General features: G+C 41.2%; 1 protein-coding gene across 1 annotated transcript in view; it reads left to right on the forward strand.

Annotated features, from left to right (window-relative positions):
• The first annotated feature begins 4,082 nt into the window (after positions 1-4,082).
• TTLL9 (tubulin tyrosine ligase like 9) overlaps positions 4,083-13,437 on the forward strand; it is a 61,176-nt gene continuing 51,821 nt past the window's right edge. The window contains exons 1-2 of the mRNA XM_089896675.1: positions 4,083-4,953; positions 8,059-8,102. Coding sequence (XP_089752801.1) covers positions 4,858-4,953; positions 8,059-8,102 — 140 coding nt within the window. The 5' untranslated portion in view covers positions 4,083-4,857. The remainder of the gene's footprint in view (positions 4,954-8,058; positions 8,103-13,437) is intronic.

The following is a 13,437-nucleotide window of genomic DNA, read 5'->3' on the forward strand; positions in this document are numbered from 1 at the left end:
GAGTGGCCATGTCATCTGATTTACATGGATCACATTGGCCCCTAACTGGAGTATAGATTAGAGAGGCAAAGAAGGGAGGCTTTGAGGAGAGATGGTGAGAGATGGCAAGAGATGAGGTGCCCTGGGACGAAGAGGGAGTGGAGAGGCTGGAAAGAAGGGGAGAGATGCAGCATATATTAGGATTTTGGCAGCATAACCGACTTGTAGATAGATTATATTTGGGGAGAAGGAAGGAATCCTAGGATGACTCCCAGTTTTCCTGCCTTGAAAATCGCTATCTGTGCCTCAGAAGTAAAAGCAGGGTTATTAATCCATTCAACAAATAATTATTGGGCCCCAGGTTATACATGAAATATTGCACCAAAGATGTACTGTCTGACTTGAGTTTTCCAGAAGGCCCCACCCTATGGATGGCATAAAGAAATGCCGAGAAGGCGGCCTGAAGACCAGTTCCTCATCATGACCCTGGCCTTTGCAGCTCCGTGAACCTGGGCAGGTGACCGAATGCCCCGGGTCTGTTTCCTCATCCATCTGGGGGCAATTACCACATAGCCCTATGTACCTCTACTTGATTTTTGGGGGAATAATCAAAGCACAGGTAGGAAAGAACTCTATCAGGTTAAAAACCCTGGAAAAAAATGTAGTTATTAGATTTAACACATTTAATATCTATATACTGTTCAGTCTTTGAAAGTGTTAGTTGTTACAAAGCCCAATTTGCTTTAAATGAGTCACGGGAAGTGACAGTTTTTTAAAACCAGTAATATGAAGATGCTAAAATGCAGTTCTCACCTTGTGTTTCCTTGCTTAAAACCATTCAGTGGTTCACCATGGTAGGCAAGTTAATGGTCTCCCCGAAGATGTCCATTCTCTAATTCTTGGAAATTGGGATCGTGTTATGTTACATGGCAAGAGGAAATTAAGGCCACGGATGGAATTGAAGTTGCTAATCAGCTGACCGTGAGTTGGGGAGATTATCCTGGATTGTTTGGGAAGGTCCAGGGTAATCACAAGAATCCTTATAAGTGAAAGAGGAAGGCAGGAGTGTAAGAGTCAGAGGGGATGTGATGACAGCAGCAGAGGTCACAGTGCTGTGATTTCTGGCTTCGAGGATGGAAGGAGGCCATGAGGAAGGCAAAACAAAGAAACAGACTCTCTCATAGAGCTTCCAGAAGGAACTCGGCCCTGCCAACACTTTCATTTTAGCTTAGTGAGACCCAATTCAGACTCCTGACATCAGGAACTATATGCTAATACATTTGTACTGTTTTAAGTCATTCAGTTTACGGTAATTACAGCAGCAATAGGAACCTAATACACTCACCAGTGCCCTTGGGGAAAAGTCCAACCTGCTAAGTACGGCACACAGAGCCTTGTGGGATTGGGCTTCTGCCACTGTGACTCTGAGCAAATTTCTTAACTTCTGTGGGCCTCAGTTTTACCATCTGTAAAATGGGGAGGAAAAAAACCCCTCTAGGTCTGTACTGAGATTAAATGCAAGGACATATTTAAAGTACCTACTAGAGAGACTGCACACAGCACATCGTCATCATCATCATTATTGTTGTTGTCATTATTATTATCACGGAGCAATTGACAGGGGGTTAGGAGGCCTGGGTTCTACTCCCCTCACTAGGACTCTGTTTCTGCATCTGTAAAAAAGGAAACAAACAAAAACATACAGGTTTGGCCGTCTCATCTTTCCTCTCTTCGCTCTTTCCTGGTCACTGATCTGCATTCACTTCCTCAAACATGCTTCACTCTGTCTTCCAATTTTGTACATGCTGTTCCCTCTGCCTGGCATGCCCTTCCCATCCCCTTTACCAGATGAACTCCCATTTCCTCCTGGAAGTCTCTGCTGACCCCAATTAGAATTGGTTAGACCTCACTCTTATGCATTCCCAAAACATCCTGAACTTCCTCTATCATAGTACTGATTTTCTTTTATTACTATGGCTTGTTTTTCATTTAGAAAAAAAAGAAAAACATATCCAGATAAGAATATTTTGACCTATTTGCTTCAACTGGGTTCTTTAAAAAAAACCATTTCAAATAAACTTGACATAGTTGAAGTTTCCTCTCCTCTCTCCTCCTCCTTAATTCTCTCCCCACAGGCAACGCTATCATGAATTGGTGTGCATCTTTCCAGTCTGTGTTTTTAAACTTGTAATACCTATATGCCCATAAATATATAGAATATGCTTTTGTATGTGTGTTTATAATTAACACAAATGTAACCTTTAAAAATATTTATCATTCTACAACTTTCTTTTATTGATCCAACAATAGGTTTGGGGGATATCTCCATGTTGATATAGAGCTGGATCATTCATTTTAATCACTGTATAGTATTTTTTTATTAGGGTATATCCCCTTTTATTCATCCATCACCCTACCAATGGACATTTAAATCATTTCTAATATTTTCCACTAATATAAAGAATGCTTTATATTATATGCAAAGAACATCCTTATACATACAACCTATGCACAAGTGTTCAAACTTCTTTAGGGAAGGTTGTCATCTTGCACATTAGCTGTAAAACAAAAGGTAGTCCATGGGTTGTGCAGCTGTATTCAGAGAGCCTATGGGCTGTATATCCAGTAGTTGAATCGACGAGTTGTAAGGTGTGTGCCTTTTCAACTTTATGAGATATTGCCAAATTGCCTTCCAAAGTGTGAATGTAATCATATAAAGATTCCTGTTCCCCAACATGCTCACAGACACTTGGCATGCATATGTGTTTTAATTTTGTCTAGTTGATGTATTTAAAATCATCTCTTATAATTATTTTGATTTATGTATCTCAGTTGCCTATTGGCAATTCAAGTTTTTTTCTGCCGAAAATTCCCTATTTATATATTTTGTTCACTTTTCTTTTGCAGATTGTGGGGGAGAGTCTTTCTTAATGGTTTTCAGGAGTTCTTTGAATGCTTGCCCTTTGTTATATAGGTTGCAGATTTTTACTCCTAGTCTATTGCTTGTCTTTTAATCCAATTTGCAATGTCTTCCGTTACATGGCAGTTTAAATTTTGAGATGTCACAGATCAACTTTTCCCTTATGAGTTATGCTTTATTAAGAAATCCTTCTTCACCATGAAGTCATAAAATTATATATATATGTATGTATGTATATACAGTTGACCCTTGAACAACATGATTTTGAACTAAGCAGGTCCACGTATATGCAGATTTTTTTCAATAAATATGTACTACAGTACTATACAATCGGAGGTTGGTTGAATCCAAGGATGCGGAACCGTCTATAGGGAAGGCCAGCTGTAAAGCTATAGGTGGTTTTCCAACTTCTTGGGGTTGGCACCCCTAACTTCTGCATTGTTCAAGGGTCAGCTGTAGTCCGAAATGTTTGTTTGCCATATTTATTCTTTAATCCATTTGAATTAGGTATCTTATTTTTTATTCCTATGGAATGCCAGTTTCTCAGTGCCATTTACTGAGTTCTCCATCCTTTCCCTTCTGATTTATGATGCCTCCTCTATGGTACATCAAGTTCACACACACACACACACACACACACACCTGTGTCTGTTTCTAGGATCTCCATTGTATTCCATTAATATTTGCCTCTCCCTGCACCATAATGTGACTTAATAGGCAGAGAAATATCTCCTTTCCCCAACAAATACACTTTGTTGTTTTGGTTGTTTTTGCTCTCAAAAATCCTGATTGGATTTGGGAAAATACATGCCTTTATGATACTGAGTCTTCCCATCCACGTACATGGTATATCCCTCCACTTATTCAGGCCTTCTTTAATGTCCTTCAATAATGTTTTGTAATTTTCTCTATGAGAATATTAACTCCACAATCCTTATTAGTTTTGTTCACTGCTGTATCCTCAGAGTCAAGAATGGGGCAAGACATAGAGTAGATGCTTAATAATAATTTGTTGTTTAATGAATGTCTTGCATATGTTTTGTTAAATACATTCCTACATAACTTACGTTTTGTTGGTATAAAACAACAACAACAACAAAAATTTTTTAATAGTTTCTAGTCAGCTATATAGATATAGGTATAGAGATTCCAGGGCAGTGGAAGGACAGGGAGCCAATACAGGGTGCAATGACGAATAAATTGCCACTTCAGGTTATACGCAGGGGAGAGACAAGATCAGATTTGTGTTTTAAAGGGCTCTTTGCCTGCAGTGCAGAGAATGAATTGGAATGGATAGGGCAAAGTGGGCACAACTAGACAGGAGGCTACTGCAGGCATTGAGGCGAGTCCTAGAATAGTTGGTGCCTAAGAATTAGAGTGACTGGGAGAGATCAGAAGTGACCGATTGGCCAGGTGACCAACTGACCAGGTAACTCAGTGAGGGACCGAGTAAGGAAACTTAGAACCATCGCATTGACCAAAAACTGACAACTTTTCAGACGCAGCGCTATTTAGTTCAACCGAAGTGCAGCCGGAGGAGACGCTAGGCAGTGAGTGCCCGCGGCTGGCAGCCGGTCTCTGGCCCGGTGTGCCCTAGGGTCGCGGAGGCGTGGGGCTGGGAGAGAGAGTAGAGGGGAGTAGAGGGGTCCGGGCCGCAACGACACGCAAGGGCTTCAATCAGCTCGAGACTGCGAGCTGCGCCAAACGGCGTGTCCTTGCCTCAGCCAATCAGAGCTGCAGATCCTTCCCTCCGTCGCCTTGGCAACGGGACGCAAACGCTTGAGCGGGACGCGGTGACGGTTTGGGTCGGGCCCTGGGGAATCGTATCATGTCGCGACAGAAGGTAGGGGTGCCCCTTGATCCAGATGTTCCATCATCCCAGAGAGGGAGGGAAATCGCGGAGGGATTCAGAAGTTGTGGGGTCCTCGTGGAGGGATTCCGGTTAGAATGGGAAGAAAATGACGAGTTCAGAGAAAAAACTACAAGTCCCGGCATGCCGCGCAACGCCGGAGTTCCTGCGAGAGTCCAAGGAACCCAGTTTGCTGGCGGGAAATTTATGAAACTCTAGGATTCTAAACTGTACTCAGCGATTTCTGTGACCCCCGGGAAAGCTCAGAATTTCGGATTTCCTGACCTGGAAAAGCTCTTAGAGATCTTTTCACCCCGCGCCCTCTTGTGACTCGCTCATCCATCCCTCCATCCATCCACCCCCGAAACGCTAATGTGTTTTTTTCCCAGGCGACCCCAGTGCTGGCCAATGGGGGCACAGAGGTGAATCTGACAAGCCCCTGCCCTCTAGGAGTGCACAGGCCAACTCCTCCATTTCAGAAGTGGGAAAGATTAGACCCAGAGAGAGGAATAGACCCAGAGAGAGGAATGAATTACTCTAGAATCCAGCTCTCCCACCCCAACCTGCTTCTTATCCCGTGTTGCACCTCTGATGAATGGTACCTAAAGAAATAAATTTCTTTATTTCCCTCCCAGAGCATTAAAATGAGTGATTACATTGGGCCTGCCTGTGTACTTCAGGATAATCTCTTTGTTTTAAAGTCAGTTGATTCCAAACCTTAATTCCATCTACAACCTTAATTTCCCTTTGCCATGTAATGTAACACATTCACAGGTTCTAGGGATTAGAACATGGACACATTTTTTTAAATTGTTTTTTAAATTAAATTAATTTATTTATTTATTCTTGGCTGCGCTGGATCTTCGTTGCTGCGCGCGAGCTTTTGCAAGCGGGGTCTACTCTTCGTTGCGGTGCGCGGGTTTCTCATTGCCGTGGCTTTTCTTGTTGCAGAGCATGGGCTCTAGGCGTGTCGGCTTCAGTAGTAGTGGCGCACGGGCTTAGTTGCTCTGCTTTGCGGCACGTGGGATCTTCCCAGACCAGGGCTTGAACCTGTGTCCCCTGCATTGGCAGGCGAATTCTTAACCACTGCACCACCAGGGAAGCCTGAGGACATGGACACATTTTGAGGGAGCATTATTTTGTTTACCACAATATACTATTATCAAATAATTGGAAAATTAAAAATTTACAATAGCATCACAAAATCAAATACCTATGAATAAATCTAATTAAAAACGTTCAAGACTTCTATACTGAAAACTAGAAGACATTGTGGAAAGAAATTGAAGACTTAAATTAATAGAGATAGACCATATTCATGGAATGATGAACTCAATAGTTTATGGTGTCACTTCTTCCCAAAATGATCTGTACATTCAATACATTCCCAATAAAAAACCCAACATACTTTTTTTGATAGAATAGCAAACTGAACCTAACATTTTTTAAAATTAATTAATTAATTTTGGGCTGCGTTGGGTCTTCATTGCTGCACGGGGGCTTTCTCTAGTTTGTAGCGAGCGGGGGCTATTCTTCATTGTGGTGCGAGGGCTTCTCATTGCGGTGGCTTCTCTTGTTGCAGAGCATGGGCTCTAGGCGCACGGGCTTCAGTAGCTGTTACACTTGGGCCCAGCCGCTCCGCGGCATGTGGGATCTTCCTGGACCAGGGTTTGAACCCATGCCCCCTGCATTGGCAGGCAGATTCTTAACCACTGCACCACCAGGGAAGCCTGATCCTAACATTTATACTGAAGTCCAAAGGACCTCAAATTGCGAAGACAATCTTGAAAAAAAATAAGTTTGACTTATGCTCCCTGATTTCAAAGATTTACTAGAAAGCTATGGTAATTAAGACAGTGTGGTAGTGACATAAGGGTAGAAAAATAAGTCAACAGAACAAAATAAAGTCTAGAGATAGACCTACATATACATAGTCAATTGAATTTTGACAGAAGAGGCAAGGCAATTCAGTGAGGAAAGGGAAGGTTTTTCAAGCAAAGACTCTGGAGCAACTGAATAAACATATGAGAATAGAAAAGATACTATGAAAAAAGATTAGGACACTTGACTAGTTCTGGAGGAATTAGAGGGGCTCTATCCCCTTCCACTGGCTTTTTGAGGGGTAGGATTGTGTGGTAGGCAGAATTCTAAGGTGGCCCCCAAGATTCCCATCCTCAGTGTACACACCTTGTATAATGCCCTCTCTTGAGTGTCAATGGAGGCTCTGAATTTGATGGGATAGTTATTACCATGATTACAATACATTATATAAGACTCTGCCATAGCTGACTTGGAGTGGGGGGAGTGTTGGAAATCAGAAGGACATGCTCCTGTTGGCCTGGAAGAAAAGCAACATCTATGTTGTGAACTGCCTATGGGGGCCACTTCTAAAGGAACTGCAAGTGGCCTCTAGGAGCTGAGAGCAGTCCCAGCCAATGACTAGCAAGTAAACAGGGACCTCAGTCCTACAACCCCAAGTAACAATTCTGCCAACAATCTGGATGATCTTGGAAGAGAACCCCAAGCCCCAGAGGAGAAACACAACTCCAGCCATCACCTTGATTGTAGCCTTGCAAGACCTGAGCAGAGGATCAAGCTAAGATGTGCCCAGATTCCTGGTCCAAGGAAACTGTGAGATATAGATTTGCACTGTTTTAAGCCACTAAATTTGTGGTAATTTGTTATGCAGTGCAGCAGTAGAAAACTAATACAGATGGCACGTCTGTCCAAGGTGCAAAGGTCATCCTGCATCGGACCAATTTCTAGTTCTTTTTTCATATCTGCCTTAGGGATTAGTCTTATCAGGACTGAAGTCGAAACTGTTTTGGACATAATTGGAGGAGAATAATACCTACCACCCTTTGAGGATTTGGAAGGTCCATTTTGGGTAGAAGGAATTAACATTGCTCTGAGTCTTTGACCCAGCTCCTCCTGGATCATGGGTCTAATCAAACATTCAAGGTTAGAGTAGGTCCACATCCTTCTCACAGAGCCTGCTGAGTTCAGCCCTCAAACTGGGGTTCATGGTTGGACTTTTAGAGCATTGAAAACCGGACGTTCACTATACTGGTCATGCCTGTGGAGTAAGCCTACAGTGAGGTGGACCCTTGGATTCTTGGAGGTTCATTTCAAGGACCAAGCTACTAGGCACATGTTGACTAATAAGAAACTGGCCGGGCTGGACCTTCATGTCATAGCATCTGGGCAGTGTTGAGTCTGATAGTTTGAGCATTTTAATATCTACAGTAAGTTGATTTGGGAAGCAGGTAGATATGCATAAAATTACATCACTTTCCTTTTCTCATTGCAGAATCAAAATTACAAGGGGCATGGACTGCCAAAGGGAAGAGAGCGGTGAGTGGTCCCACCCAATCCAATAAACCCAGAACTAACTTCCTGCTTGCTTGCTGCCTTCCTTCCTTCCCTTTGTCCATCCCTCCCTCCCCACTTCTTTACTTAAATAATGATGATGATAATAAACAATCAGTGAGCACTTACCATGTGCCAGGCCCTGGGCTTGTTGCTTTACTTGTATATCTCATCGAATCCTTACCACAATTCTTTGAAATAGATACTACTCTTATGTCCACTTTACCGATGGGGAAACTGAAGCTCAGGGAGGCTGTTACTTGCTCAAGACCATAGCATCTGTTAGTGGCAGAGCTTGTTGGACTCCATGGCCCATGTTGTGTCTAACTGTGTTTCCTTGCCTCCTTCAACAACCACGTGAAGTTGACTTGATAATGCAAATGTCAGCTGCACTCTGAACTTCTGCATCGCTCTGCACCAATAACCTGGTTATAGAACTCAGCACCTCTTTGGATTTCTTAAAAATAATCCACTTGCACAAAGCAGGAGTGAGCAATGCAGACTTTACTGAAGATTTTTGTGGGAATTAGGGGAGGTAGTTTACATTGCACACACCATGGCAAATATTTTAGAATTTTCTATTCCCTGTTTCATTATATATTTCTGTTCCTTCTAATGCCCTTCCTGGCTACACCACCTCTGGGGCAGGCATGCATGGCCTCTGACCTTTCTCTCATGCAGCACCCATCTTCTTTGCCTTATTTGTCTCTGTACTGACTCCTTTCCACCAATTTCAAACCTTTCACTCTTGCATGCACAGCGTTCCACTGTGTTCCAGCTCCTGGCCCTAAACTTACACACCCACTCCCACCTCAACAAAACAAAGAGCACTTCAGTGAACGGGACCCATCCATCTGCTTTATCAAGGCAGATATTAATTAGAGATGCATTTAGCTGCAAGTAACAGGAAACCCAACTAATAGTACCTTTAAAAAATTGTACTTCTTTTCCTCATGTAACAAAGCTTCTGTGGGGCTGGTGCAGCGGTTCAACAATGTGAGAGCTAGTGTCTCTGTGATTGCCTTCACATTCTCCTGATGGACACCAAGTGGCTGCTACATCTCCAGCCTTCATGTCATGATCAAGATGGGAAGCAGGGGGGGAGGGCAGACTCAAGCCATCTCTCTCTCAAATCAAAAGAATAAACACTTCCCAGGAACCTACCCTGCTTAGCGGTTTCATGCTTTTATCTTATTGACCCAAATTGTGTCACATGGACACCCCTAGCTGCCCGAGTGGCTAGGAATAAAAGTTACATAAGTGGCATTATACTGTTATGTTCTGCACCCTGCTTTTATCTCACAAAATTATACTTTCAGTATTTATCCATGTTGGTGCATGTAGCTCTGGATACATTTTAACTACTGTATGAGTTCCATTATATACCACAAGTTATTTATCTATCTGCCTCGTGAAAGGCACTTAGGTTGTGTCTTATATTGGTTTCCTCCAGAAGCAGACCCTGAGATAAGGATGTGAGAGCAGATCGTTTATCTGGAAGGTGATTCCAGTAAGCATTGGCAGGGAAGTGGGGAAGTGAGACAGCTAAGGGAGAGAAACCAATAAAAAGTGCATTATTGACAGGTTATTGCTGTGGGCAAGTGGGGCTCCATCCCACCGGGGATTCCTATGAGATAGTGTAGAACATACCGTAGACTTACCCCAACTGAGTGATGAAAGAGCTGGAGGATTTATCCATAAACTTCAGTCATCATTGGTTTTATGCTGTTGGGGGGAGGGCAGTTAACTCCCTGGTACTTCAGATCTACTCCAAGCACTGGCTGAGCACACCAAGGGCTAGAAGAAGACTTCAGGTAAAGAACTGCAGGTGCTGGCAGAGGAAAGCCCTGTGATTTGCATGCACAGGAATGGCAAATGCCCAAGGGATAAGGATGGACTACCAACAGTGTGTGCTGCGGATTACTTCCATAAAAATATTAACAGTTACAGATGAACATCCTTGTATGTATATTGCCGAGTACATATGTAGGGTATCTACCTAGGGTGTAGATCTAGGATAGAATTGCTGGGTGTAGAGTATATGCACATTCAACTTACTAAATACTGCCATGTGGTTCTTCAAAGTGCCTTCTACTGGCAGAGGAGGAGTTTGCATTTTAGCACATTGTTGCTAAAACTTGGACTTTTAGATTTTTGCCAGTCTAATGTGTATGAAACAGTAATCGACGGTTTTAATATGCCAAATTTCTCTCCAAAAGTTTATCCAATTTACACTCCCATCAGCACCACTATCATTTCTCCACATTCTCGCAAACACTTGGTATTTGCCTGATTTTAAATATTTTCTCCAATCTGATGGATTTGAACTTGTATTTCTTTATTGTTTTGGATTAGCTTTAAATATTTCACTACTTTAGAACAGTAGTTTTCAAAATTTGACCTCAGGATCCCTTTACAACTTAAAAATCATTGTGGACTGTAATAACTTTTGTTTATGCGGCTTATCAATATTTACCACATTAGAAATTTTAAATGATAAATTTTAAAAATACTTATTTATTAATTCATTTAAAAAGCAATCACGTACTCATTACATGGAAGCATAAATAACATATTTTTATGAACTATAACTATTTTCTCCCTCCCCCAAATTTACTGAGATGAGTGGTGGTTGTTTTACATTTTTTGTGAGGCTCTTCAATATCTGGCTTAATAGAAAACATTCAGCTTCTCAAATTTTCTGTATTCAATCTGTTGTGATACGTTGTTTTGCCTGCAGAGTAGGAAGAAAATCTAGCCTCACAAAGATATGTTGTTGAAAGGGGAGGACTTTGTGTACCCCTGAGAGTTGGGGACCTTGAGGAGTACTTGGACCACACATCAAGAACCACTGCTTTGGGACTTCCCTGGTGGTGCAGTAGTTAAAAATCTGCCTGCCAATGCAGGGGACACGGTTTCCATCTCTGGTCCAGGAAGATCCCATATGCTTCGGAGCAACTAAGCCCGAGTGCCACAACTACTGAGCCTGCGCTCTAGACCCTGTGAGCCACAACTACTGAGCCCACGTGCCACAACTACTGAAGCCCATGCCTAGAGGCAGTGCTCCACAACAAGAGAAGCCCGCGCATGCCATTGAAGAGTAGCCCCGGCTCACCACAACTAGAGAAAGCAACGAAGACCCAACGCAGCCAAAAAATAAATTTATTTTTTTTAAAAAAAGAACCACTGCTCTAGTGGAATTACAATATGTGTCCTTAACTTATCACTGTCTACCTTGACTCAGTATTATACCACTTCGTGTACAACATAAGAGCCCTAGAACAGCATGCTCTGTTTACTCCCCTCCCATCTTTCATGCTGCTATTTTTGTCATATATTTTACTTGTAAATATATTATAAACCCTACAATACATTCTTTTTTATTTTTTACAATGTAGTTTTTTGTTGTTGTTGTTTTGTTTTTTTTACTTTTTGGCCACACCACCTGGCACATGGGATCTTAGCTCCCTGACCAGTGATCGAACCCTCACCCCCTGCAGTGGAAGCATGGAGTCTTAACCACTGGACTGCCAGGGAAGTCCCAGCCCTACAATGCATTCTCATTATATTCACTTTACATAGTTAACTGTTTGCTTTTTTAAATTAAGATATGGAAGAAAGTATTTCAAATTTACTCCACTCTTTATCCCTTCTTATATGCCTGAATCTCCATCTGGTATAAGTTTCCTTCTACCTGAAGAACTTTCCTTTAAAATTCTTAAAAGATGATGTCCCTTTGTCTTTAGGCTTGCATTGTCTCTGATGAGAAGTCAGCTGTCCTTTACACTGTCTCCCCACCACCGCCCCAGCAGTCACACATACACATACACGCACACACCTGTATGTGTCTTTTTCCCTTGTCTGTTTTTAAGACTTCTCTGGTTTTCAGCAATTTGACTATAGTTTGTTTGCCTTTGTGTATGTGTGTGTGTGTGTTTTGTATTTATTCTGCTTGGAGTTAATCGAGCTTCTTGGATCTGTGACTTGATAATTTAGTCAAATTTGGAAATTTTTCAGCCATCATTTTTTTGAAAAATATTTTCTGTCCTATTTGCTCCCATCTCCTTCTGGGATTCCAGTTACATGTATGTTAGGTTGCTTGATATTATCCCATAAGGCACTGAGATTCTGTTCTTCTAAATTTTTTCTTTCTCTAATTCAGATTGAATAATTTCTATTGACCTGTCTTCAAATTTATTATCTTAATTTTTTTCCCAGCTTTATTGAGATATAATTGGCATAAAACATTGTATGATTTAAGGTGGACAACGTGATGATTCGATACACATATATATATTGTAAAATGTTTACCACAATAAGGTTAGTTAACATCCTTCACCTCACATAACTACCATTTTGTTGTTGTTATGGTGAGAACAAACACTTAAGATCTACTTGAGAACACTTAAGATCTACTCTGAGCAACTTTCAAGTCTATCATACAGTATAGTCACCCTGCTGTACATTAGATCCTCAAAACTCGTTCCTCTTATAACTGGAAATTTGTACCCTTTGACTAACATTACTATCCTTATTTCTACAATGTCCAATCCCCTGTTGAGCTCATCCTATGAATTTTTAATTTCAGATACTATAATTTTCAGTTCTACATTTTTCCATTTTGGTTCTGTTTTAGACTTTCAGTGCCTTTTCTGCAATAACTCATTATACTGATTAAATGTAATTAAATATATTTAATATAATTAAATATATTTACTCATTATATCCACCTTTTCATGTAAATTCTTTTTTTTCATCTTTATTGGAGTATAATTGCTTTACAATGGTGTGTTAGTTTCTGCTTTATAACAAAGTGAATCAGTTATACATATACATATGTTCCCATATCTCTTCCCTCTTGTGTATCCCTCCCTCCCACCCTCCCTATCCCACCCCTCTAGGTGGTCACAAAGCACCGAGCTGATCTCCCTGTGCTATGCGGCTGCTTCCCACTAGCTATCTATTTTGCGTTTGGTAGTGTATATATGTCCATGCCACTCTCTCACTTTGCATGTAAATTCTTTAACACATTTATAATATCTGTTTAAAGTCTTTAATAATTCCAATAATTGGGTCATTTATGAGTTATGTATATATAACAGAACTCTATAACAAAATATAGAGTTTTTCCTCTTGATCATGCATTAAAATTTTTCTGCTTTATTATTGCACATCTTCTATTTTTTATATTCCATTCTGGTCATTGTGTATAAAAAGCAGTGAAGACCAAAAAATTACACACACCCACACCCACACCCACATATGTGTATGTGTGTGTGTGTATACAGGCATACATCATTTTATTGTGTTTTGCTTTATT

Source organism: Delphinapterus leucas, chromosome 15 (assembly GCF_059928025.1).
Source record: "Delphinapterus leucas isolate spDelLeu-1000000601 "Yukka" chromosome 15, BTC_Dleu_Yukka2, whole genome shotgun sequence".
In the NCBI taxonomy this organism is placed as follows: Eukaryota; Metazoa; Chordata; class Mammalia; order Artiodactyla; family Monodontidae; genus Delphinapterus; species Delphinapterus leucas.